Source organism: Xiphophorus maculatus, chromosome 3, assembly GCF_002775205.1.
Source record: "Xiphophorus maculatus strain JP 163 A chromosome 3, X_maculatus-5.0-male, whole genome shotgun sequence".
Taxonomy (NCBI): Eukaryota; Metazoa; Chordata; class Actinopteri; order Cyprinodontiformes; family Poeciliidae; genus Xiphophorus; species Xiphophorus maculatus.
The window spans coordinates 13,855,964-13,883,921 of NC_036445.1; the positions used below are offsets into that span (position 1 = coordinate 13,855,964).

Consider the following 27,958-nt stretch of genomic DNA (forward strand, 5'->3'; position numbering starts at 1 on the left):
CCGATTTTATTCCCAGCTGTCTGGTGTGTTTCTTGTAATATAAACAGGACTAAAAACAAACACACCCCTTGAAAAGGTTTTAACTTCAAAAACATTTTCCTTCCACTTAAAAATTACTATATGTTTTGTGTCTATTAGTCAAAAGAAAACACGTTGCAGTTGGTTGTGAAAAAAGTTTGCTGACCTTTGGGTTATAGTGTAAAGGGGCGTAGGAAACCTAGAGAATACACCACGCACGAAGCTGACACCCTCGAGCGCACCAGCACGTGCCAGCGCACGGTCTTGGAATAATAAGCAAATAAGTGCGCGCGGCCGCGAACTGTGTGCAGAAGTCATCAGTGTGTGTAACGGCGCGTCGCCGGGTGGCCTCCAGCATCACAGAGGAGACCAGGCGTTTCTGTGACTCCGTAACTCCAGCGAGCAACAAACAGGAGAAGGTCCCATGCGCAGCTCTCCCGCCGGGCTATGCCTTCCCCTACTCGGGAGGACGGAGCAGCTCCAGCTGAGAGCCGCGGAGGGGACGGCCGAGGTCTGGTGTGCGCCCTGGAGATGGAGCTGACGAACCGCAGCCTGTCAAGCAAGATGGACTGCGTCAGCTGCGACGAGCTGATAAATCGAAACTGCGCGGACTCCCCAGAAGTTTCAGTGCCGCTGCCTCCCCTGGGGAAGCGGGTAACTCACATGGAGGGAGACGACCTGTGCAGGCTGATAGACAGAAAGTTTCTGATAGAGGACAAGAAACGCCTCTGCGCGCTGGCTTTGGGCACCGCTTTGGTGGGGATCTTGCTGATGATAATCCACGCCGAAATATGCCCTTATGTTTACGAACCGGTAGGTTGCACATACAGTCCACTACTGTCAGTAAGGAATTGATTCTATGTGACAAAACCTCTCATTTCTAATCATTTGCTTATTTTCCTAGCTTGGTTCTGACATCACTTCCATTCTTTATGCCCTGACTTTTCCTTTACTCAGTTGATTGAACTCGTGTATATATTAGGACAAAATAAAAGAATGTCCACCCTGCCTTGAACATATTGGAAAGCAAATGATGTCCGTACATTTGCGTGAAAGTGTCACGTTGTACGACATCAAACAGACATCTGATCTCTGAAATTAAGAGGATGTACACCGATTCAGGGAGAATAACATAACATTATAACATTTGAATGATTTGTGCAGTTCAACAATTCAGCTTCTTAAGATCTGAGTTTTGTAAATGTGGATATATTTTGATTCTCATGGCTAAGGAGTTGTCAAGAAAACAGAAAAAGCAAAAACAAACAATGCGCATTGGGTAAATGCTCCACTTTCAGTATTGTGTTCAGCATCACTTTCTGTTTTTGACTTGAAATACAATAAAAACTGTTTAAAAAGTAAAACAAAAAATACTTGCCAAATCTTTTCTGCCCTGAATGTATTGTAATTAGAGGGTTAATATAATATTGCATCAAAACCAGACGGGCAATATGGAATTAAAAATGTAACATAAATAATTAGTTGCCTTTATTGCTATCATAATAAAAAGTAATGACAATAGTTATTAGGAAGCTTGTTGTTTTTGGAAGTAAACCACATGCAGAAAACAAATTCTGTTCTAAAAGATAAAAACTAAACCACCCAAACGGGCTACTCCATTAGAATAGATTTAACTTTGCCAAGTTTCATAGTTCAGTGAAAGTATAATGGTTCCTGTTCATTTGTACTGTAATTTATATGGCAATTAAAACATAAAATATAAACTAAAGTAGCTGAGAATTGAAAGAAATTAATGATTAAATGAACAGTGTGTTTCATAAGTACTGTTAGTTGCTCTTAGAATTGAACGTTTTTCACATAACAACATGCAATAGCACTGACACACTGTTTAATTTAGGTTTTTGCTGTTGGTAAATAGTTTTGTATGAGGTGGCGCCATCAGAGGATTTATGGCGTTTGGACATCTGACGATCGGTTGCATTCAGTATTTTAACTGTGCTGCTGAATAATTGTTTTTAAGCCCATTTTGAAATGTCAACACGATACTGATGCTCTCAGGAAACCATGGACTAACAGTAAAAACAGCAAGCTCAATCATACAGACAGGTTTAGTGGTTTGGGAACATTGTCATTTAGTTTGATTCCTTTCACAGTATATTTTTCACATTCAGAATAGATAATGTGATAATTGCTGTCCCCTAATGAAAACAGACGAGTTTTTGATTATGAAAGTATTTCTTTCAGTCTTGCTTTCCCTATTTACTAAATAATAAGATATCACCCTGACAGACAATGTCAGTTGTAGGAAGAAAGTGCAAAGATTGTAAAACAAAAAAAAGCAGAAAAGTTAGATGGTAAGAGGTAGAACAAGTAGACAGAGGACAGGATGAAATGAGGTACAGAGGACAATAAAGAGAAACAGAAAGCAAATATCAGGTAGAGTGTTCAATATTCCCAAAGTTTTCCGCTACAGACAATTAAAAGTTCTGATACATAGACAGCAACAGAATGGAGGACCATCAATAAAATCCATCATACTGGCAACTTTTAGACAAAACGAGTCTCAGATTGTAGGAGATATATTTGATTATACAGCCAAACAAATTATTGGTTCAAACATCATTTTGTCTGTTTTTTATTTCATATGATAAAGTTTCATGTGAACTGGATCAAAAACAGTAATCACAGACAAAAACAGCGTTCTCTGCTGTTTAAAAATCTTGAGAACAGGATTAGAGTGTTCTCTCTGTAACTTTCAGAAAGCAAACTTTTTCTAACTTGGTCTGCTTCGAGTCTAGAGACTTTGATTTTTTTTTTTTTTTACGAGTTTCAGTTTCAAAGATTATATTCAATGAAAAAAAAAAAAAACAACTCCAGAAAATCCACTGTAACATTTTTTTCCTGCTGTCATAAGGAGTTTCCTGATCAGCAGGCAACATAAACCCCATGCAGCTCGGCACTAGACTCTGCACCTGGGCTTTGACCCCTTCTGACCCACTGATTAGTGAGTCTGTTTCCAGATCTCCACTTTGGTAGCTCAGCCTGACATTAGCATGCAGATCTCATTGGATAACAATGCCAGGCCACACAATCAACCAATTATTAACCCCCCCCCCCTCCCCGTCCTCTGCCCTCCACCTTCTTAGCAGCAGCACGCCAGCTCAACATGTGGAAAAAAGTTCTCATGCGAGCCGCAGAGCATCCGACCCCCTTCGTCCCGCGAAGCGGCAGTGATTGATTACAGTGTCGAAGGGCCCCACGTTTCCAGCAAACATCAGCCACACGTCTTTGAGCGACTCGGAGGAAGCGGGGAACCCTCATATACACCTGATGCATTCGTTGGGGGAGTTTGGAGCCAGAGACCTGACTGGCAAAAAAATCAGGCTTTTATTTTCCAGTTCAATATGTACAGAGAACAGGTGTTATCCAATCATTCCTGAAAACAGTCATAAAACTGTGGTGGTGGAAATGTTGATGCACTGGAAAAGTGCTCTGTTGCACAGTTAAAACTTACTATTTTGGAGACTCTTCATCGTAATACATTACATGATATCCAAGTCATGTCTGAGAGCTTGACTATCATGGCTCTTTGTCAGTAACAACTACTTCATAATGCAGCAGATTTGCAGTGTCTTAGTCTTATTTTTTAGAAAGCAAATAACCTCATTTCTAAGTCTGCTGCAGCATACTTTTGGGACTGTTTTTTCAAAGATATCAGCAGCCCTCAAAGTTATATTTGAGCATACTTTTACATGGTTTTGCATGAAAACAGGTCTATTTATGTCACATTTTTCCACACTTTACCTCTTCCCCTGCAGCAAGATTGTTAACAGCACTCCAGGCTATCTTTCCACATCATTTAGTTTATAATTATGGTGTTTGCATGACCAGTCTGAACAGTCTCTCTCCATTCTGACTTTGGCTGTGTGTCTCACAATGAGCGTGTGCTCCTGTTTGTGACCTCGTGTCATCTTTTCTTATAGTTTCCTTTGAAAAGCCTTTTACGGTTTTAAACTCCACTTCGATTGGCCGAGCAGACCTGACGGATTTCAGGGGGAAAGTGGATCATTTTGACTCAGACGCTTGTGATTCCAGACGTGTGGACTCATAGTCCTAAATAAAATGAAAATTAAGGCAGAAACCAAAATCAGCCGCTTCAGATGTTGAAAACGTGACAGCTGCAACAATGTCTGAGGCAGACATGACACACTGTTTACAACGCTTTGCCAGAATAATCCATGTACCACTTGAACCTTCTCACATTTTTTTCACATTACACCAACAAACTTTAATGTATTATGTTGAGATTTCACATGATAGAGCAACACAATGTAATTCACGATTATACTTAAAAAGATTTTCCATATCTTTGCAAAGAAAGTCTGAAACATGTGGCATGAATGTTTATTTAGCTTCACTATAGAACCCCCTGCTGTAGCAATTGCTACCTACACATTGCTTCTACTTGCTAAATAGCATACTTTTCAAAGCATTTAGCAATATTGTATTTTGGCCTATCATCACATAGCCATGTATCACTTCCAAGTTTGTACACTACAGTGTGCTGGTCTATCACAAAACACATTTTTTTTTAACGGTTGTGGTTGTGATGTGAGAAAACACAAAAACATTCAAGGTGACGAAACCACAATTTTTCAAAACACTGTAATGAAAGGTATGCAAACGCAACCTGTGGTGAATCATGAATTCACATTAGGTGGGCCCACATTAGGTCTGACAAAAGTACTACAATACGCACAACTAAACTGTAAATTCACACAAGAACATAATTTCTATGATGGGGAGAATATTATGCTGTTCGATATACAACAGCAGAATTTATCAAGCTATCATCCAAAGTATCTTCACATCTGCTGACACCTTTTCTTCCATATTTCATGAAGCAGCTGCTTTACAGCCTGTGATGCAAAAACAAGATTTTCTGGGACGCCATCCATTGCAAAGTTTATAAAATCATTTTTAATGAAAAAGTTTTATTTATTTTTAGATTTTTTTTTTCTTTTTGCATGATTTGGGAGCTTTTTAATTATGGTGTACATACTTAGAAAATGTAGGTGAAATGTTCACTCTTTTGTAATACACCCACGGTTTTAAAACCATAATGTCATTCAGTGTGAAAACATTTTGCAAAATTAGCGAATCCTAAACCATTGTGTAACTTTGTGTCCCCCTGATTACAGATGAGTCTGTTCTTTAGTGCACAGAACAACTAGAATGGGGCCGTGAGACAGACCTGTCCCACATGTGGACAGCCATCAGGGAGATTTTGCTGAATTGCATCTCAAAGCAAAGTGCAGAATTTATTCAAATGAGCTGCAGTGCTCATTTGTGTTCATAAAAACAAAGCATACACCTGAAACTCTGAACAGTGTTAGACTTCTGTTAAGGGTTAACTCCTGCACATGGCTCAGTGTTTACTGTAGGCGTCTGCAGTACCAAACTATGTTTGAGTTTTGAATTAGACTTTTGCGGAGCGGGGATTAGAACAAAAAAAAAAGTTTGAAGTTTTTTTTTTTTGCTTGCTTCTTTGCATGACTATGTTGATGGTTAAGAACTCTCTTAAACACAAATTATAACATTTAATATAATGTGCATGATAATTAATCTTAAAAATATCCTGAAAATCACAGTCAGTTTTGGGAGTTGATACTTCAGATATCACTGTTTATACTTGTTTGTTCTGCTTTTAGTGGTTTGATTTCATTTTTGTAAAGTCATGTCCTGTGTGGTCACTCCTGCTTACAGTGGTTTGTCTTAATGCCTTTCACGGTTAACCCAAATTTGCTTTACTCATCTTAAAAACAATTTTTTTCTAAAAGAAAACTGCTACATAAACATTTAAAGAAACTCAGCAAAGTGTATGCTGCTGTCTCTGTAACGGCACTCGGCGAAATGTTGAGCTTTTGTGAAATCTCCTAATTAGTTCTGGATGAAGCACAGACACGACGTGGATGCTACTGCAGAAACTGTGGAAAACAACGTACCTTGCCAACGGACGTCACACACTACCACCGACACTCTTGGGCTTCACAGAGTTTGAAAGTTGGCAATTTTCTTTTTAAGCGTAAACCACATCCTGTTTAAATCTTCCACCGAAGTTTCATCCTCTGCTTTGGGATGCATGACTCACGGGTAAAGGTGCCGTTTAACCTGCTGTCATGAAGCAGTGCGGCGAATCCCTGCTTGGTTCCTCCTTCGGCTTGCAAACCGACCCTAGCGTGTGCATCTGTGCCTCCAGCTGTCAGCTTCCTGCTGTGGAAAGTATTCCATTACAAGCATGCTGGTTTCAGCAGTTCAGTTCATTATACAATCATTTATTCCTTTTTTCATTAGAAACAATTATTGTAAATCTCTGCCCAAGCTTCACGTGGAAAGACAATGATCATAATGACTCCTGTTGTGTTCTCTGAGCAGAAACAGAAGAACAATCAGCTCAATTTGTTCTTTTGTGAAACTTTCAGATACTACAGGTAGATAATATGAGCAGAAATAATGCAGAGCAGTGATCCACAAAACAAATCCATTCTTGCATTGTACAGGCAGAGGTGGAGTTCAGCAAGGCATTACCTAGGAAGTTGCCAAATTGAACATTCTTAAAAAAAAATATTTTGAAAACACAATATTTTTGTAGCATTTTATGTCTTCGGAGTTAAGTTTCCAAAGACACATGAATATATACACTGTGAGGCATTTTAATTGATTTAATTCATTCGAAACTATTTATTAACAATTAGAACTTTTCCACCGGAGATGTTCCAGTTTTTAACCATGACTGATGCTGGAGCCAGTTCTGTAAAAGAACCGGTTTGCTTTTCCACCTCTTGAGAGCCAAGACACAGCCACATCATTAAGTCATTATCAACAATTCATTTATTCATTGCTTAATTCTCCCAAGTGTTTTATTCAGTGTTTTTGTGAAGGTTTGCAGTGCACGGAGAAAATGTATCGCCAGAAATAGTACTATTTATTTCAGTAGCTCTATTAATATCACCAGCTCTGTTCAGGAATACTTTTCTATAATCAGTCCTGATCAGTTTAAATCATTGACACCAGCAACTTAAAAACAGGAGCTGAGCTCAGCTTTCAGAGCAAAATTTATTGACACCACATAAAGATAAAAAGCTGACAGAGTTAAAGGACCAAGTTGGACATAATTTCACTAATTGTAAACTAAACTGCAGGAAAACAGGAGACAGTAATCTTATGTTATTGTGATGCTATTTCGACATTTGGTCTTGAAGCTTTCGATGTTTAAATCTGAATGATTGAAAAACAAAACATCCTAACATTTTGATTGGCGTCTCCTCTGGCCGAGTGGCGACGCTGATTGCTGCTGAGAAACGCAGAAGCTTCTGGTCCTTCTACTGGTCCACTCAGTCTCTCAATATTTTCTTCCAGTCAGTGTTTTATCTACCAAAAAAACACTGATGTGTGTAAGAAAACCATATTTTGTCTTCTGCTGGGGACGATTAATGTTAATTGATCGTCAATACTTTAAATGAAGCTGAATTGTTTTGGTTTCTTGACATGTGAAGTGGTTGTATTATTTTCTGATGTTAGATTTAATTAAGTTAACCTTTTTGCAGGGAAGCTTCAGGTTTACGGTTCTTTGTTGGAAAACTGTCCTTTCTGCACTCTAAGAAATTTTCCTTCTGTTTGTCCACATTCCCTCTTGGCAAACAGTAACTCCAGATTGTCAGATGAAAGAAGTTAATAATTTCCTCCTTGCTGCATATTGTTTTCAACAATGCTAATGGGCCATTTGGGTCGACTGACAGGTTAATTTCTAAGTATGTGATATCTTTAGATACACACTGAAATGTTCTGCCACTGGGACACGCAGGCTTTTATTACAAATCGTACAATTTTCCAGACACGTGCAAACAGTTGAAGCACCAAACAGCTTAACAGTAACCATATGGTAGGTCATGTCTTTAAAAAAAAAAAAAAAATTAATCAGCCTCCATCACAGGCAACCTCAGCCTTCGAAACGCAATATATAAAGCTTTTGATATGTATGACCTGCCTTTCCCTCTTTTTCTACACACATCAGAGCCATGCGGTCTGAAGGGAAGGGAAAGCAATAAAATCACAAACTGTAAGGTTAGCTTGACCTTTACGGTTTTAGCTGCTTTTTACAGATGTTAACACGCCCAGTTAGCAGTAAAAACAAAAGCAAAACAAAAAAACAAAAAACAGGGAAATTAGAACAATCGCTCTGGGTTTTGGAAGTTTGAGGCTTTAAACGTGATAAAGGTGCTTAAGCACACAAAGCTCTTATGATTTATATCAAGAGTTCAATGGTAATTTAGAAAATTAGAACAAAGGGGAAGTAAAATATGAATAATTTCTTTTGCTATTTTGTTGCAAAGTGGAAATCTTTTTCAGCATACAATCCCAACGTTCAAAGTTCACATACCGCTGTTGACATCAGTGCTCTTTTGAGCTGGTCCAGTTGCATTTTTCTTTTCATTCTAATTATTTACATGTTAAATTCCTTCTTCAAAGCGTTTACTTGTATTCAGCAGCAAAATAGTGGAGTTATGCATGAGAAATCTGTATGAATTTTAAGAACACTGACAACAGTAAAACAAATGGAAGTGGCTTGTAAAAAGGACCAAGTTAGACTGGAATGGTCCAATTTTATTCGGTTGTTACAAAAACCAAGTTGCCTCGTCGATGTGTTCAATGTCTCTACAATGCTTTATTACATGCTACTTTTGCCAAGTTGTTTTCAGGCAGACAGACTTATAATGAGCCCAGTGCAGAATAAACGACGGCCATCATTCCAGTTGACATCAAGAGAAACAAAAGAAAAAAATACCAACTTTGGCTGTCAGAGTGAAGTTGTTTGGATAACCAAGATCACCAGTTAACTATTCAAGGTGATGCATGGAGAATGTCCTCATTTTACCAGCAACAAATATGTACAGGCACCAATCAGATGGAAATATTCAGACAGGTGGAAAATCTGATGATCCTGGCCGTCATCCACAGCCGCATCAAATCCGTCTCATCCAGACTCTTTGGCTCTGATGTGTTCGTCCATTAAAAAGCGAACCCTTCACACCTGGAATATATCAGCTAACAAATACTTTGTTTTAAACAATGCTTTGCAATAATATTTGGAGCCATTGCACCAATTACAAGTTGGCCATCAATTGAAGGCTGAACACCTCAGAATTTATCTCAAAACATGAAAATTCGGTGCCTCTTGCGATGTCACCAACCTTAATAAACTCAAAACTAGACTACCATTTATTTTATCTGCAGTGGAAATCTGCTTTTGCTATCAGTGTGTGCTTGTTAATGCACTGACTAGTAATGTACAGCACTTCATAGTACCTTTAAATAACTGCGTAACAAAAACATTAAGGGAAATAAACTAAATGTCTTTTCTTCTTTCTTTGCTTAATCTCATTCTGTTGTGTTGTCTTTGCAGGGCTCAAAAGTGTCCTTGGTAATCAACTGCTCCATAAGCCTGTCCACTGGGTGTCTCCTAATCCTCATCATAGCCTTCCATTATAAGGACATCAGGGTGAGTTCCCCTTGTTTCCTCTACTTGGTTGCTTTGTAATGAATGTTCATTTTTTTAATGTTTGTTCCAAATTAGCTTGTTTTGTTTGAGATCCCTCATGACAATTGTTTTTGAGGAGCTTTTGGTCCACTGGTGATAGCCTCAACATTGTTCCTCTGCCGTATGAGTAAAACGAGTCTGGATGGGAACATAACCCCGCACGGAGGAGCATTACGTCCCGGCTGTGATGTCGTTCCAGTCCACATGGCTTGCTGTCGCAGTTTGTTTAGCCAGTGTACCTGAAGGGATTTGACTGAGGTTAAACTGAGAAAACATTTTAGTCTTTGTCCTTAAACAGTTGCAGCATGCTTGTTCAGTGGAGAACTTTTAAAGGCAAAAGCTGTTTTCCTTTTGGACTGAGTTTGTTAGCAGTCGACTGGGTTCCTATTCTCGCTTGCATCTGCCTGATAAACACGAGGCAAAGTGTGAGGAGGAGATAAGGGAGGGAAGGTTGAGGGTGGAAACGTGACTCTTTAAAATGCACAGCAACTTTTCATTTCGATAACTTTAGTAACCCCTACGCTAGTAGAACAACCCGTTTTAGAGGCTTTACTGAGGACAAATCCAGACATGTAGGCATCAGTGAAGGTGAGGCAATCATTTAAAGAGGAAAATCATGAAACGCAGCACAAAACAAAATAAAATAAAGAAGAATAAAAAGGAGAGGACTGAAATCAGATATGAATTAGGAGGCTGGATGTAATCTTATAACAGAGGAGAATAAAAATTAAACAAACCTCATTAGTCACAGTGAAAAAAGCAAAGAACCGCAGGAGGACTGTGGTTAAGCAAAAGCAAAAGTTGAATTAAGATGAAGAAAAACCCACAATCATAGCACAGCTGTGACGTCTTTCCCCCTCTGCCATAAACACGTTATGATTGTGTGTTTCTCTTCTTATATTAAACATAAAAACTCAAATGGATGTTTGTGATCCCTGAAAGAACAACTTTTTTCCACTTTATAGACAAAATTATGGCAGCACATCAAATTCCTTTGCCACGGGTTCTACGACAAAATGGGCAACATCCTGTTTAAAAATACAGTATTGGTTAAAAGTTTTAAATTACCCCTCATTTGAAGTTATTTTGCTTCTTTTGATTTTTCCTTCCTTAGTTTTTCCTTATTAATTTTTTCATGTCTGCTACTGTGGTTCTTTTGTTTCCTTTCTTTGCTGATACCTTTTTTATTTTTACATTTATTGTGTTTTGCTACTTTGTTACTGATTTTTCTCTGTTTAGTTAGTTAGTTAGTTAGTTGGTTAGTTGGTTAGTTAGTTGCATTCTTTTTCCTAAAGCCCCTAAAATCCATTTGGAAAAGTTTCTTTGGTAAAGAGTCAAAAGACTTGCGTTAGAAGTCTTTTTTTAAACTGAATGAATCAGAAGTTGACAGGAAAAACTAATTATTTTAAATATAGTTAGGGACTGAAATTAAATGTATTAGGAGGCTGCTAAAATCTAAAAAAAAATATAAAAGACCTTCAGAAAGTGAGGGACTTTGGATCATGACCACTGTAAAAGATTATAAGAGATCCTGGCTGCCTGAAAGCAAAATACTAAGAGATGATAAAATACTTTAGACTTTGCATGTTATGCTGCAGACTTTTGTTCAGCAAAAGCAAAACAGTTTTATTAATTCCCATGTTGCCTTTTTTAATTTTCACCAGTTTCTTTCTCTGTCTGTTCCTCCTTCTAGCTGTTCATCATTGATCACAAGGAGGTGGACTGGAGAATAGCTATAACAAGTCACAGGGTTCTTGTGATCACCCTGGAGCTGTTGGTTTGTGTCATCCATCCAGTTGGCTCGTACTGGGAGGTGGACCTCTACGCCAACTCCTCCTCCGCCGCTCCTCTCTGTATTTCCAGTCACCACGATAAGGCCCTGCTGGACATGGAGCTGCTGCTGTCCATGCTCATGTTCCTGCGCCTCTACCTGGTTCACAGAGCCATCCTGCTGCACAGCAAAGTGCTCCTGAGCGCCTCCTACAGGAGCATTGGCTCGCTTAACAACATCAACTTCACCTTTCGCTTTGTTCTTAAGGTACTGATGAACAAACATCCGGCGCGTACGCTGCTGGTGTTTATCCTCCTTTTCTGGCTCACAGCGTCGTGGATGCTGACGTTGTGTGAGAGGTAAGAGAGATGTGTGCGTGTGAGTAGGTTTGTGAAAAAGAACAAAAGCGTGTTTGTGTTTTATAGCACATAGCAGAAAATAAACCGTAATGGTAAACTTTATTCAGGTTTATTCTAAGTCTTGTATGCATTTAAGAAACTTTTGATTATTTTTCAAATGATAAAAAGAAAGAACTTTCTCTTCCAACACTAAAGTTCTAACATGCAAATGATCTCTTCGTTATCAAGACCTGAAATTATGAAAATCTAACCTCAAGCCTGCCAAACCACACACCATAGATTCTGCTATGATAAAGCCAAACTACAAAGGTCTGTGACGAACTGAGATCACCTCAAAAATCTGATACTAGCAAAATATAAATATCTATTATTAAAAGGTGGCAAAAATATTTTTGTTGCATTTGTTGAACTTTCCCACATTATGTTACATTACAAATATTCCTTTATGCATTTTATTTGGATTTATGTGACAGACCAAGACAATGTAGTGCATGAATGTCACATAGACGGAAGGTGATGCATGCTTTTAAATGGCACCACTTTGTGTTGAAAGTACAACACATAATAAGAGCAAAGTAAGATAATTTCTTGCTACATTACTCACACATTTGGGTGCAATTTCATGAGATGTAAAAGACGTTTAAAGTGTTAGAATATTTTTACTAGACACAAACACTGTTTCCTCATCTCCAGTCCTTTACCAAAGTTAAGCTGTCAATTTCTTTTTCACTGCTGGAAATTGGAGCACTTGCAGATTTCCATGTCATATACTGACTTGCAACAACCTTCCCAACAACAGAAATGGAGGAAATCAGGATGCCTGCTGCACGGCTGTTTGATGCACAGAGCTTTAGGGTTGCATCTGAGGGGAAATGTGTTGCTGATATTTGGCTGGAGATGAACCGACCTGGCTCAAGTCCAGCTGAGTACTTCAAGATTGTTCTAAAGTATCAAATCCAAAGCAAATACTATGTCTGAAAAAAAGATCTCTCCCAGGAAGGTTCATGCAAATTCTCCCAAAATTCAAAGCTGTTAGGTCTAGATTTAAATATTTAAAATAATTAAATTGTTTAACTAATATATTTTGTTTCTGGATTTCTGCTTTGCGGTACTTTGAATTAAAAAGAATAGGTGGAACAGTTTATAATGTACTGTATTTACCTGTATGGGATCACAGATTGAACTTGATTTTTAGATTTGACTTCATTTGAAAGACAAATTAAATTTTAATTAAGCACAGTTTGCCATATCGGTAGTTTATAGAAAATGGTATCACCTTTGGTCAATTGAGCCAATGTAGTGAACTTCAGTTAATTATTCATTATAAGTAGTAATTTTATTGTTGTTTTCTTTGTTGTTCTTCTAAGAATGGTTTTTCTGTGCGAGTTAAAAAGCCTAAGTAATACTCTGGCTGTCATGGTGTGAGGTCATTTGTATATTTAAAGCTTAATGAGAGGTCTTACCCAAACCAATACTTGTTTTGCTTGTCAAAAGTAACATTAGAGCTGAAAATGATTGGTGCTTTGACCTCTAAATCGTTTCATAATGAACTACTATGCCAAATATTCCCCACACTTGCCGCTACCTACCATTTACAGGAGACAAACACAGTGTCATACATACTTTTCCTTCAAATTTATGTGGACTAGAACATTTCCAAGCACATGACAATGCAGGCAGTTTTGTCAGTCTGCTCATTTTAAATTTGTCATTTGGATAGCAGTCTTCAGATTATTTGGAAATTGCCATACAACCTGTACCAAGACTGATACCACTCCTGTTTGGCATTATGTTCACCCACACCTCTATATACCAAACCAAGCTAAAAAACAAAAACAAAAAAAAAAAAAAAAACAGACAGAAAACATGTTTTTATGGAGATAGTCCCAATTGCTGATGATCAGTTAATCCTATGGTAGAAAGAAGGGTGTACTTAGTGTTTGTTTTTGTTTTTTTACCTATAACTGTATTGACAGTAACTTTCTTTTTTCTCTTTGTCGCCATTACACTTTGCATTTTTCATAATTCTTAAGGTGTGTGCACTTGTTCTTTACAATGTCTTTCTAGTTTATGATGGTAATCGTTCCCTTCCTTCACTGATAAGAGAGTTTGATTAGTGAACCCTGCCTTTATTCAACATACAGGACTCTGTTTGCTCTAACATGAAAACACACACAGAAAGTGATGGATTCCTCAGCGCTGAAGAATCAATCAACTCTGTTATTTTCCGATTAATTTTATTCATGCAAATGTTCCTTAATGTGAGTCCAACTCAAACAGAGACAATAAACAGGGTTATATTATCATATAGTATTACTGAGCATTCTGTAAATATTCATCAGGTCTGTATTTTCATTTGGTTCGAGATTGACTAAATATTTTAACATGCATTACTTAAAAAATGTGCATCTCTTCTAAAGGTCTTAAACTTGCTTTTTTCTTAATTTTATCAGAGAAGTTGGTCAGCTGACAAATCCACAGACATCTATATGCATAAATCCTTTTTATTGATGTATAAAACTCAGTTGGTAGTTTTTATTTTCATTACATCCAAAATTACACGTTTCCTTTGTTGGAAGGACTTTTTTTTTTTTTAGGAATTTACAGACACCTGCCATAAAAAAGAAAATAATTGTGAAAATATGATTGGCGATTATAAACAAAAATGATGATAGAAAATACATTTTAAGGTAAACCCTCCATCTCATCTCTCAGTCACACCTCCTCCAGTCTCCATCCTCTCATCTGCAGGCGGTCCGAGTCGCTGACGACGGGCCAAATGGACACTGCCTTGTGGCTCATCGCCATCACCTTCCTCACTGTGGGCTACGGAGACGTTGCACCCAAGACCAGCTGTGGCAAAGGGGTGTGTCTCTTTACCGGTGTCATGGTAAGTAGATTAATTTCTTCTTCAGATAATGTGCCGCATGATAAATACAGGAGTCTTAAAATGATTAAAACAAAACTGCGATACTGTGGTTCTCATCCACTGGTTGTTATATTTGTTCCAGAAGAGATAAAGTGATGCTTGACTTGATGAGCTTATCTTTGTTTCACTTCTCTGTTTATTAAAAACAAAACCACTTCTAGCTTCTGATTTGCGTTGATAACTAGCCTGATAGTTATCAATGTGCTGATTCAGTTGGTTATGCTGCACTTCTCCAGCCATCTTCCGTCAACTTCTTTTGCTTTTGCATGACCCCAGTGAGGCTGCGGCAAAATGCCAGCAAAAACTTCTCCGTTTTGTAAAAAATATGAAAAGCTGAAATAAACAGAAGTAGTTGAAGGCTATGACTACATTTTAGAGCGAAATAGTGTTTCTAGCTGAAAGTATGTGGAAGCGTTAAGCTGTGAAAGAGCGCAAGTTTTTTTGGAGAATTTTTCTGAAGTTATGGGGTTTTCCATTCATTTCAAGGGGACTCGAGGTGATCACAAAAAGCTGAACATTACATAAACAATAGGAGATATCAATATCTAAAGACATAGCAGTGATGTCCTGAATGAGCAGCATATGGTTAAAATTGAATGAATGGAATAGCACCAGGGATGTAGAAATAGTTGAATGAAGGAACTTAAGGGTGAGAATGCCTGCAGTGGGCTTTCATAAATAAAGAAAAACCTTCGTTTGAAGTGATTTTACTCAGTAAAAGAACCATTCACAATATGAAGTAATTGCTTTTACAAAATCACCACAATTCTATTTTGCATTAATTCAATTTTGTTGAATTTATTCTTCACCAATAATGACTCTTTTAATTAGCAATACAGGATGTCCTTTTTCCACCGGGGTAGAAAATATAACATCATTTTCTAAAACAGAAGGGAATTTTTTTTGCCATTATATGATTGGTAAGACAAACAAATTTCTGTCTTACCAATCATATAATTATAACTACAAGGCGTAATTATACTCCTTGTAATTATACAAGCAATATAATTACTCTATTCCTCTGAATTGTTTTGTTGTATAAGACACAAATAATTAATAGAGATTAAAATAAAAATAAAAAATGATTCCTTTATTGCTTTCTTGATATGGCATTTTATCAATCTATCCTCAGGCTAAATTTATTGCAAAGAATCTGCAACACAACCTGAAAAACAGCTTGGAAAGCCAAACCAATCATTCAGACATATCTAAGCATTGTGCAGGCTGCTGTGCAGACCAGCTTTAGAAATTAACATAAAACAATTTCCTCTATGAATAGTTTAACTGCATGTCCTCTTCACTTTTCACCTTGTAGCTTTTGTCTGGCATTAGAGTATAAAACGCTGCCATACTACAACTTGCATATGTGTTAATTTAATTAACATAATTAATGTGATAGTTTTGCAACATAGATATGTACGTTTTACATCCTTGTTCAGTTTTTGCAATAGAGCCTTTCATCTGTTTTGCTGGGACTCAAACTAAATATTTTCAGCTTTGTTCCAGGTTTCTTAGATTTATTCTTCTCTGGTTTGTTTCACTCCTTCCTTGCTCCGTTACAGAACATTTCCCTTCTTTTTCTGTTTGATTTTTCCTATTTCATTTGGAATTGGATCTTTGAATTTCTTTCTTTTGGCAGTATATTTATTCTGTGCTTGGAAACCAGTTTTCTTGGATACATAAGGCTTCTGCCATGAATGCATTTTCTGCAGCACGCTTCCCAGCTGTAAGTTAACTCACTGTGGAGGAGGACACCAAACATATGAAGTATGGTCTACAGTTAGCTGTCTTTTTCTTATTTGAGGGAACAAATTAAAGGGTCCCAGTGAGAAATCTTAAAAAGCAATGCAGCTCAATTGTTAGTTAATACTGTATGATCTTATTCTTAAACATTTTCACATTTTGTCATGTCACAACCACAAATTAAAACTATCTTAGTAGGAGTTTAGAGTCAAAGAAGTATGATTTTGAAGTGAAAGTAAAATAATCCATGATTTTCAACATTTTACTCATAAAAACATGATTGGCTGGGTGAGTATTTGCATTCAGTCTGTACTTTCTAGAAGCACCATTTTCTTCTATTGTCAAAAATATTTGTTTATCTAGCGATAGAAGTCAAGCTCAGTCAGAGTTCTATGTGTTTAACATCATTTTTCCAAGTCCTGCTATAAATTATCCATTGTATTTAGATCTGGACTTTGACTGGACCATTCTAACGCAAGAATATACTTTGATGTAAATAATTTCTCTGTAGTTCTGGCTGTAGGTGGACTGTCAAACGTCTTCCCCAAACTTGCAGTCTTTCTATGCCAGGTTTTCCTCCAGAATGGCTTCGTATTTATCCTCATTCATCTTTCAGCAACTCTGACGAGCCGAAGGGAAGCATCCCCACATCTTGATCTTTCAGTCGTCATGTTTTGTAGTTAAGATTTTGCATTCGGATTGATGTCACATGTTAGTTTGGTGCCACACCTAACAATTTATATGGAGACTGGAAGGTTTTCTGTTTTACTTATCTGAGCAGAGCACCTTCTTTTATGATTGTTGTGGTGTCCCTTACATGGCGTCAGCCAAACTTCAAATAGGATGTCTTTTAGAGTTCTGCCAATGTAAGGGTTATTCCTGCTGTTTCTCTAAAAAGGTTAGCTTTATGAAGTTTCCTAACAGTAGTCCTGTTAACAGATTCTTCCACAGGAACATGGCAGCTCCTCCAGAGCTAATATGGACCTTTGGGTTGCTGACAGGAGATGTATGCTGTCTTGTCTAGTTGGTTTACATGGGAATAGCTACATAAGTTTGGGTTGTGCCACATTTTTTCAGTTAGCAGATGGTGGGTTGAACAGTGGTCTGTGAGACCCTCAGTGGTTTGGATGTTGTTTTATAGCCTAAATATGTTTAGATTAACTCCATCTTTTCCCTGTCTGCTCTGCTCTTTGGTCTCCATGGACATGTTTGCTTACTAATGTTCTCTAACAAACCTCTTAGCCATTAACAGCTGGATTTATTCAAATCACATTGCCACACCTGGATTTTGAAGGAGGAAGTTGCACCAAATCTGGGGTAGCAGAGTAAAGGGGGCTGACAAACTATCCACACCACACTTTTCTGGTTTTTATTTGTAAAATATTCCAAAAATCTCTCATATGTTTTCTTCCAAATCAGGTAAAGCTTTGTATTCTCTTGTATAGCACATAAAATGCCAGGTAATTCGAAGATTCTGGCTGTAACTTGACGAAATGTGAAAAGGTTAAAAGGGGGGGATTCATGTTTTTTTTTTTTCTTATACACAAAGAGAACTAAAGCTAATGTTCCTGTGATAGCAGGTGTTCAGAAAGGTCGGGAACAAAGTTAAAGATTAAATACATATGTGTAATAAAACAAGAAGACGGTACAGCAAGACAAACATTAAGTCACTGACGATGAGGTGTGGAGGATTCTGAAAAAGCGACACACTTCTCTGCCACCTTGAATTCAAGTTCTGGATGTGTGGTTCTGCCACACATCCAGAACCACCACAGGGATTCAACCAGATCAGAATCCCTGTGGTGGTTCTGGATGTATTTAGACACCTTTGTGACAGAGTGGAAAACAACCACTCTGTATCTCATATTTCTCCATCTGCCTTGTTTTATAAGTTTCCACTAAAAGAGAAAACTTTCCACCATATCCATTTTTACCAGGTTTATTGCATTTGGCACCACTACAGCGGGAGGGTGTGCAAACCTGTGCCCACTGTTAGAATTTTTTTTTTCCGACTCCTACCGGGAAAGTCCTGGGAGTTATAGGTAGTGATGCTCACACCTGTAATATGGCTGGAAGCTATTCTGCTCAGCACTCCTGCAAAAGATCGGTCTGCAGCTGTTTCCAGGGGTTGACAACTGTGTGTACAATCCATTGCTGTGTGTAGATGGATCCGACGAAAGAGTTTCTACCTCCAGGGTTTCGCAAACGATGTGATGATGGATATTTGGTGGCTGCTGAAGTAAAGAATAAACATCTTTCAAAACTCTGCCCGAACGTTTCTTATGATCATGCTTTGTCTGTCCTTCTTCCTCTCTTTCTCTCTCTGTTGCAAGCCAAAACGCAGAACACCAGGTAAAAACTGGTTAACTCCTACTAACTATTGTGGACATGAGCTCAGTGCATTGATGTGTGTATCTGTTCTGTTTTACATCTTTTTGTGTTGTGTTTGTGAATGGATTTTTGGAAAACTGCAGATCCTTGTTCAATAATAGCAGGTTATTCTCAGAGGAAACCACACAATTATGGAGTCTTAGACTTCTGTTTAACTACAAAACTTCTCTTTTCATGAATATAACTTGATTTATTAGCAGTAACCATTAAAATACGAGGATCAACATCAACGTCAATGACTAGCTCAATTCCTTTGAGGGTAGCATCTCAAATACTAACATGGTAAAGTTACCATAATTTTAATGGGTTGGTGTTACAAAACTTAAATTATTAACTGAGGGTCTGTAGTGAAACCAGCGCTAAATGGTTTTTTTGTACCTTTTTGGGTTTCAGGGTGTTGCCTGCACTGCTATGCTGGTGGCCATCGTTACCGAGAAGCTGGCGCTGAACAAAGGAGAGAAGCATGTTCACTTCTTCATGATGGACATCCAGATTTCTAAAAGGGTTGGTTTTTAACTCTCCTTCAGCAAATGTGTTCAATACCTCAAACATTGAGTGTATAAAATAGCAGAATGTGCAGCAGCCAAACTTGGTAAAAAACGGAAACAAAACACTGAGACCCAGCGGTGCTACTGCAGCAGTAGGAGGGGATAGTGTGGTGTTCAATCAATCAATCAATCAATCAATCAATCAATCAATCAATCAATCAATCAATCAATCAATCAATCAATCAATCAATCAATCAATCAATCAATCAATCAATCAATCAATCAATCAATCAATCAAATTTTATTTGTATAGCACATTTCAGTAGCAAGGCATTTCAAAGTGCTTTACATCATATCAGACACAGAAACACAAAGTTGGGGGTTCTTGCTTTTGCATCCATAAAAGGTTTACCAGTTAAACTCCTACTGTGTTATATGGAACAAAATACCTATTGATATTTTTATTCCCACTCACGCTCACAATCACGCAGTTTAAAACGATGAAAACAGCTTTTCAACGGGCTTCCTGCACGAGGCTCCATACACCTCTTTCACAGAATTTCGCTCTGACTCCATCATCCCTCACGGATTTTTGTGCAATTCTATGGTAGCTGTTAGTGTCTAGAATTTACAGGGTTTCCGTTTTGGGCAATGACCCTCAGTCGCTCGCCGTTTTGGGGCCTGGAGGGTTGCTTTTATTTAAATGACACCGTCAATTATTATTAGATTATTAAGAACAAAATGTTTCATGATCTATTAAATGAATATGTTAACAATTAAAACTTCCTCTTTTAGAAAAATCAAAATGTTCCAACTAGTAATCCATACATTACAAACATTTGGGCCCATATTTTCTTTTTCATTATCTCATAAATGTGACCACTGATCGTTCTCAGTGGTCAGAACCGGCTCAAACAGTGACGTGTTGTGTGAGTGTGTGTGTGTGAAGAAAAAAAAACTTCTTTCATCCACACATTCAGACATTTGTCATGTTTTCCTTTATTGTTATGCATCATTTTACTCATAATCATAGTAATCTTAACATTTTCTACTACAGTACATATATAAACATTTAAATAATATTGGAATACATTAAATACATGGATAAGTGATTACTACATTTTAAGAATTGTTTAATACATAATTAAGAAATAAAATGTGTGAGTCATAATTTAAGGATTGAATTAATTTCATGTTAATTTCACCCCTATTCATACTATTCAAAGTTAATTTAATGAAAGTAGCAGGTTCCCCTTTCCATATTTCTTCAAAACAAGAATTATTGTTTTTCTTCCTCTGTTCATCATTTAATCTACCATTTTCTTTATCTTTTTATCTTCCCGATGAGGAGAAGATATGTAACCTACCCAAAACTTATGTATCCCAAACTTGTGAGATAATGCACTAAAAGGAACATTGTGTCTGTCTTTTTACTTGTTGTCAGCATCACGGGAACATTGTGTTTTAATGCTACTGTAAATCCAGATAAGTTTGTCCTGAACAGTTTTTTTTTTACAAGGCAATGTTTTTAACAAGAAAAGACTGATTCAGCTAAAGCACAAACACATCTGTTCATTTGATAGGAATCGATTCAGTCACAAAAAACTTACAAAAACCCTCCAAGGACTCTTAATCTACAAAACTGCTCTGAACTACAAAATGTGTTTAATTTTGACCAAAGGTGTTGACTCTCTAAAAGCTAATCAGATACAAAAAACAATACAAGAGCCCTAAAATGATCCTACACCCATTATTTAAAAGAAATATATTAAAGTTTCGGGAAGTATGACTCATCATTCTGTTCTGCTTTTGTAACTTTTCTATTCCTTAATTGATACACACATGAGAACAGGATAGTGTGAGGGGGGGGGGATAAGGGAGGAAGATGAGGCCTGCCAAGTTCTTTAGAGCTCTTTCAAGGCGTCAAACAGAGGAAATAATCTTATCTCTGACAGGAAAGAAGCTTCAGTCAGTTTAGGTCGGAGCAGGACGGACAGGAAACTTAGCTTACTCTGGTGTTTCTGTTAAACGTGGCCTGCAGAGGAATTTGAAAAGTGGAAGCCTGTATTTTAAATTGTTGCTTGATTAGAAATCAGAGTTTTAATTCAAAGGGACTGATTTAAGACCCTGAGTTGAAGAAAATGCTGATTTATGACATCATAGTATTAGCATCTGCTTAGGCTTTCTAAGGAGAGCTACTTCTCCTCGCCACATGCAGTAGCGGCACTGTTTAGAGAATAGAACCATTTCCTCTCCTCTCGTGGCTGCATCCTGTCTCTAGGTGCATCTCTGTGCGTGCCCATGCATCCTTCAGAGCTATCACTAAAGGGAAAAAGGGAAGACATCCGGATACGGACACTGACAGGCTATATTAATAACCACCTCAGCAGGGCCGGAGTGACATCACAACAGAGTAGTTGTAGCGATTTGTGCCGGAAAACGAGCTGGACGCAAATAGAATCACAGTGAAGAGCGCTGCAAGACCCGAATGTGAGCCGTTGGGTCTTGTGACATTAAGAAGTTTAAGTTATGGTTCTGAAATGTTCACCAAAGAGAGAAAGTGTGAAACAGGAAAGACTATCTGAATTTAATCAGCTGCCTTAGATGCGTTAATGTCCTTTTTCAAAGATATGAGGAAACTGCTTAGCATATTGGTCAACAGTGTTTTGTAAAAGTCATAATAGAACTATATGGTGTTGACATTTTATGTCATAGACTGTAACAAAGTAGTGCTTAGTGGGGAAATAGACGGAAAATTATTCATGGTTTTCATATTTTCTACAAATAAGGAAGAGCATTAAATAGAGGAGCAGCTGAACGGTAGCTTTGAGGGAGCTGCAGAAACCCAAAGCTCAGAATTTGTTGAGATTAATGGATGAAGCTAACTACAAGACAATCCTGGAAGAAATCCCGAGGCTGCGAAAGACTTGGGACAAAGTTTTAGTCCTCAAGTGCTGGTGACCCACAACTCCTAGGTGTGTCCCTGTTCTGACAAAATGGAGTCAAACAGCTTCCTTCCTCATTAGGTGGTGATTTTCTGCAAGGTCCTATTAAAGAGCTAGTTATATGATTTAGGTGTGTTAAAATTCAAGACAGCTTAAGGCTACAGAGCACCGACTGTCGGGGACTGAAGACCTTCTTGTGTGGATGAAAGCATATTCATAAATTAAAGTAGCTTAGATCTAAATCTGGTCTGAAACGTTTGGTAAGATCTGAAAATTGCTTCTGTGTCTCACTGAGCTTGAACTACGTTGCGAAGAGTAAAGGGTAAAAAAATCACTTTCTAGTGAACACATACACACTTTTTGAATCACGTTTATTCATAAACAAATGTGAAAACTATGTATCGCTTTCCTTCTTCACTGTTCACAATTATGCACTACGTTGTGTTGGTCCCACTGAATATATTGAGGTTTGTGGTCCATATTTGCAAATATGGAACAGTTAATGTGGTTTAAATGTGTTGTGCAACATGTTAAAGATGGACTGACATTATCTTGATGATCTTATCATTTTGTCTCTGCGTTCTAATACAGATCCGGCATGCTGCTGCTAATGTTCTGAGAGAATGCTGGCTGCTGCACCGTGCTAGCCCGGCGAAGGGCAGCCGGGACGAGCATCGGCGACACCAGCGATGTCTTCTGGAAGCCATCAGAGTGTGAGTCGGACAGTGATGGCAGTGTGTTTAAGCCTGGGCAGGAGCTACAGGATGATGGCGTTTGTATGCCTTGCAGTGTGTACTTTATGGACCATTAACTTGGTGTCAGCACCCTGAATCCCCAACTGCAATGGCTAATTTAGATTACCAATGAGATTGACTTGCAAGTCTGGTGTTAGCGGGACATGTGTGAACAGGAACACACTCTTCTTTTGAGCCCAAGTCAAAGTTCCTGCTTGCAAGTGACCAATTAAAATCGTTATCGGTAAAACATTCGTTCCTAAAGATTCACTAATCAATAATACACTGAACACAGTTTTGTATTTCTTGTGGATATAGAATCCCCAAACTCCGAGAACAAGTGGATTGCACAAGCCAGGAAGTTCAGAAGTGTGATTAAGAGCTCCATTATTCTGTCAACAGGAATACTGTACATGTGTGAGGGCGCTCTGCGTTAGCATGCATGGAGGGGCCTGTGCTTCCTGTTTCAAACTGGGCTGAACCATTACAAATAAACACCCTGTGGAAAGTATGAGAGCGGGAGGAACCTCCACACCTCGGGAATTACTGTCTACTGTAATGAGACTCCATCACCTCATTATGTTCTCGGCCGCCAAGCACCGATCGCAATATTGGTTTCCATAAATCTGTTTTCTTTGTACTTCTGCTTTCGTCCATCTGTGGAGCTAAATTTATCCGTTTTCCGCCTCTGGCAATGTTTTACAGCTGTTTAACAAACTCAGCATGACCCTCTCCGTGCTGATTAGTGGAATACTCGTCAGCATATTCTTTTCCCAAACCGGACCGTCTTGTGCCAGGACTGGTATATTTGTCCAAAATTGGGACGCTGTGTCTTCAGATGAGCAATCTAGATCACTAACTGGAGCTTTTAGACCCAAAACATGATATTATTGGCTTTAGATGAGGACTTTGAATCCAAAAGAATTTTTTTGTGCCATAGAAATGACTAATTTGATCCACTTTCTGTCTCTATGTGCAACACAATGAATCATAAAATACAAAGGTGCTTATGTTTGAAATACCTCTACATGACTGATATCTAACAAACATGGTTTTTATTATTATTATTTCTCTACAGATTTCGACATTTACGCCTCAAACAAAGAAAACTGAGAGATTATGTCAGTGAGATGGTGGACCTCCCAAAGGTAAACGCCAGCTGGAACATTCAGCAACTGTTTTACATCACAGATATAAGAAACAATGCATGTATCTAGTTCTCTTTATTTCTAATCAGGGTTCAGATGCTTTTTGAGAAAATTATATAAAACAGAGAACCACTAATGGATAGTTTCATACAGTGCATTTGATTGAGTTACATGGAAAATAAGCTGAGGGTTAAACAGCCCACAAGTATGGAAACTTGTAATTCGTCTGCAGCTGGCTGTTTAGCTCTCTGGAAGATATTCAGTGAAATCAGTTCACTGTATCCTTTACTCACTGAAATCTGCTTAACATCATTCATTCTGAGTACAGAACCAGAGGAAAATACTAAAACAACCTCAACAGAAAGAAAACATTACAACCTGACTGCAAAAATAAGTAAATGGATCTCATTAAATTAAAATTTAACTGTAAGGGTGTTTCAGTAATTCAGTTAAAAGACATTAAAAGTCCTACATTAACACAGACCTATTGCACACAAAGTTATATATTGCAAGCATGTTTTTATGTTGTGAGCTTGAAATTCTGCTTCTGAAATGAATGTTGTGTAAGATCAATGAAAAAAGGGGAGTTTAATAGAGTAATATCAGCTTACTGAAGAGCAGTATGGTCTATATAGCAGTATGTAGTATATAGTGGATTTAGTTGAAACTCATTTTGTATGAATTACTGCATCAGTGCAGCTTGACATGAAGGAGATCAGTATGTAGCTCAGCTGAGGTGTTAAGGAAGTCCAGGTTGTCATAGCAACCTGGACCTCAGCTTATCAACATTCTTGAATCTGATGTTTCTTCTTCAAGATCTGTGTGGGTGCTTTTCAGTCAAACGCTGTGATACCGTAGTAATTAGACCAGCTATCGGTACTTTTGGCAGAGTGGGCATGTGCCAAGTCCTGCTGGAAAACAAAATTAGCATCTCCATAAAACTTGTCAGCAGGGGGAAGCATGAAGTACTCCGGTCCATGTCTTGGATACATCTGTGTGGTGGCTGTCTGTCACCACTCCAGCCGCATTGCAAAACTTCTTTGTTTCTCCCAAACTCTTCAATGGACTTTGCTTTGCAATTATTTTAAGGCTGCAGTTATCTCTGCTGCTTTTGCATCTTTTTGTCCTAAACTTCTTCCTTCCACTGAACTATTTATTGACATGCTAAGATAAAGCTCTCTGCGATTAGCAAGCTCCCTTAGCAATGATTTTTCATAACTTACTTTCCCTCTGAAGGACTCAACGACTGTCTGCTGGACAATTGCCAAGTTGGCTAAGACATTTCTGTAATATCAACATTGCTACGAAATTTAATTTAGGTTTTTAATCTAGCTTTAAACTAAATCTACAAAATATGAGGTTCACTTTTAAAACTGAAATAAATCAACTTTTTTAAAAATTAAATTCTAATTTAATGAGACGGAGATGCGTTCCTGTTTCCACATTTCATGTTACAACTCTCTTCCAAAATTAATTAAATTCATCCTACTCCCCTGCACTCATTAAAACTCCACATACTTCATTAGGTCAGCGTGACATTTTTGCAAATATATTTTAAAATTCTAAGCTCAGAAATCACACTCATTTGCATAATACTTTTGCAGCATTTACATTCTCTTGTCTTCTTGTATATGATGCCTCAGGTTTAGAGGCGTAGATTTGAAAACAAAAAACATAATTAAAGACTGGTGTTCATGCCAAAGAGTTACATTTTTGTCTAATCGGACCAGAAAGTTATTTCTCGTGGTCTGATAATCCTTCGCATGTCTTTTTGAAAACTCCAGCTGGACAGCCATGTGCCGTTTATGAAGGAGTGTCTTTTGTCTGGACACTCTACAAAGACTGACTGGTGCATTGCTTTTTGGTCATTAAAACATGAAACCAGCTAGTTAAGATCCAAGGCAGGTGGCAGATTGTGGTGGAGAAAAAGTTAGCATCTCCATAAAGGTTGTCATAGTTTCTTGTGCAACATATTTTCCTTCCACTCAGCTTTCTATGAACATGCTTGAATACAGTGCTCTGTATACAGCCACCTTCTATAGCAGTGGCCATTTATCACTGGTCTATTTGCAACTCTCAAGCCGTTAGTCTTCCCACTGAGTTTGTAGTAGTGTGATCGTTGCTTACATGACTCATTCATCAATAAACGGGTGGATCTTCAAAGTCCTTTAGAAGCAATTGAATTAAGTTTTAGAAACATCTAATTGCAAATAAAAGTTACATTCTCTTTAGCTGGGGTTGAATTTACTCCATTTTGGAATAACAAAATGTGGAGAGAATGAAGCACTGACATTTTATGTTATAATATTGTTTTTTTTGTTTTATTTAAAAAAAAAAACAATATGTGCATTTGCTTTGTACACTGGTCTCCATCAGATGCAGATGATCATGTGTGACCTCAGCGCCAACTGGAACAACTCCTATCGAGAGCTGGAGCAGAGGATTCTCTTCATGGAGCAGAAGCTGGACGAGTTGACTCGCTGCTTCCAGCAGACCTCAGAGCTGCTATTTGAGGTCCTACGTCACAGAAACCCTGAGATCAGGTAAACAGCACTTACAACAGCAGCTTGTGACGATGCCGCTGCTGCTGCACAGATCTGCTGATAACACAAAGACGGCAGGATGTGGTAGCTGAGCCGAAGTGAAATGTTCCAGCTCTGGTAGAAAGTAGAAGTTTTTTTCACTGTATTTCCTTCTTTTGCAGGTGACATGGCTGCAAGCACTTTTTTCCCCCCTACATATCGGTGTCTGCAGCATTTCCGTCTGCAGCACCTGCAGGTCCTGGCTGCCCAGAGCTGCTGGAGAACTGCTTCGGTAAACATCTCATCCACTGGCTCAGCGCTGCACACGCCGCTCAGTGACTCATTCTGTAAAGTTACAGATGAATTACATCTTCAGAAAGTGTGACTGTCAAAGTTTTTTGGGAAGTCTGCTGTGCTGTGTGGCAAATGTATTTGTGACAGTGCACAAAGAACTGATCTAACAGAACTGTAAATTACGTTATATCAGCAAAGTTTGTCTAAACTGACTTTTTATGAATAATTATTGCTACATTATTCCTGTGGAATTTGAGATATTTTTAGCTCTATTTTATTTTTTGTGGTAATTTCTATATAATTCTCTCTAGGTTTAAGGAAAACCTCAAATTGCTTTTTTCCTTTATTTTTGTTTACTGGTTATTTCTGTGCTTTCTGTTTGCAAACATTTAAATTTTGATATCATTTCTAACAAGTGCTATGGTCTTATTATTTTTTCCTTGCTCCCGAGCCATTTTTCTAAAATATGCATCCCAGAACACAAAATGCAAGATTAATCACCAAGACTTAAGAGAAAATATTTATTTATTATTTTTTACATAAATCAGTAGGAACATAAAAAGCAGTAGCCACATTTGATACTAATATTGTCTGATGAGAAGCTTGGCTTGGAGCTGCTTGAGTAACTCGATGGCTCCATCTAGTGGTCAAGTGTTAAGTAAGCAACGTGTTTATTCGCGTTGAACTTAATAATAACGAATCCAGGTCAGCTTGTTCCTTTCCCAATTTGTTCAAATGTTTTTCCTAAAAGCTTTAAAAAAAACTTTAATTGGGAGGCTTATTATTTTTCTAACAATTTTGAAACAACAAACCACAAAAGTTGCCTTATAATCCAGCAGTACATTGTTATTTCACTGCTTTCTTGTCATTTGGACAAAGTTAAATCATTTCTCTTTCGAAACCTACAAACCAAATGTATGAAGTCTGGACTGATTTATCCTATGTTAAATAAAGATTTTCTAGACTGTACTTTTTTTTAAGTCATAGTACTTTATAACAGATTAGAGATTGTTATGATTTGCTAATCCACTTTACAAGTTATTCAATATTGTAACTA

At 37.8% G+C, this 27,958-nt stretch overlaps 1 protein-coding gene across 1 annotated transcript; it reads left to right on the top strand.

Moving 5' to 3' along the window:
• The first annotated feature begins 282 nt into the window (after positions 1-282).
• LOC102231308 (intermediate conductance calcium-activated potassium channel protein 4) lies at positions 283-27,870 on the top strand. The gene is made up of 9 exons (XM_005798487.3): positions 283-831; positions 9,443-9,538; positions 11,271-11,707; positions 14,459-14,597; positions 19,164-19,274; positions 22,795-22,916; positions 24,016-24,085; positions 26,462-26,628; positions 26,790-27,870. The coding sequence occupies exons 1-9, from the start codon at positions 466-468 to the stop codon at positions 26,791-26,793; spliced, it is 1,512 nt and encodes a 503-aa protein (XP_005798544.2). The 5' UTR covers positions 283-465; the 3' UTR covers positions 26,794-27,870.
• The last annotated feature ends 88 nt before the right edge of the window (positions 27,871-27,958 follow it).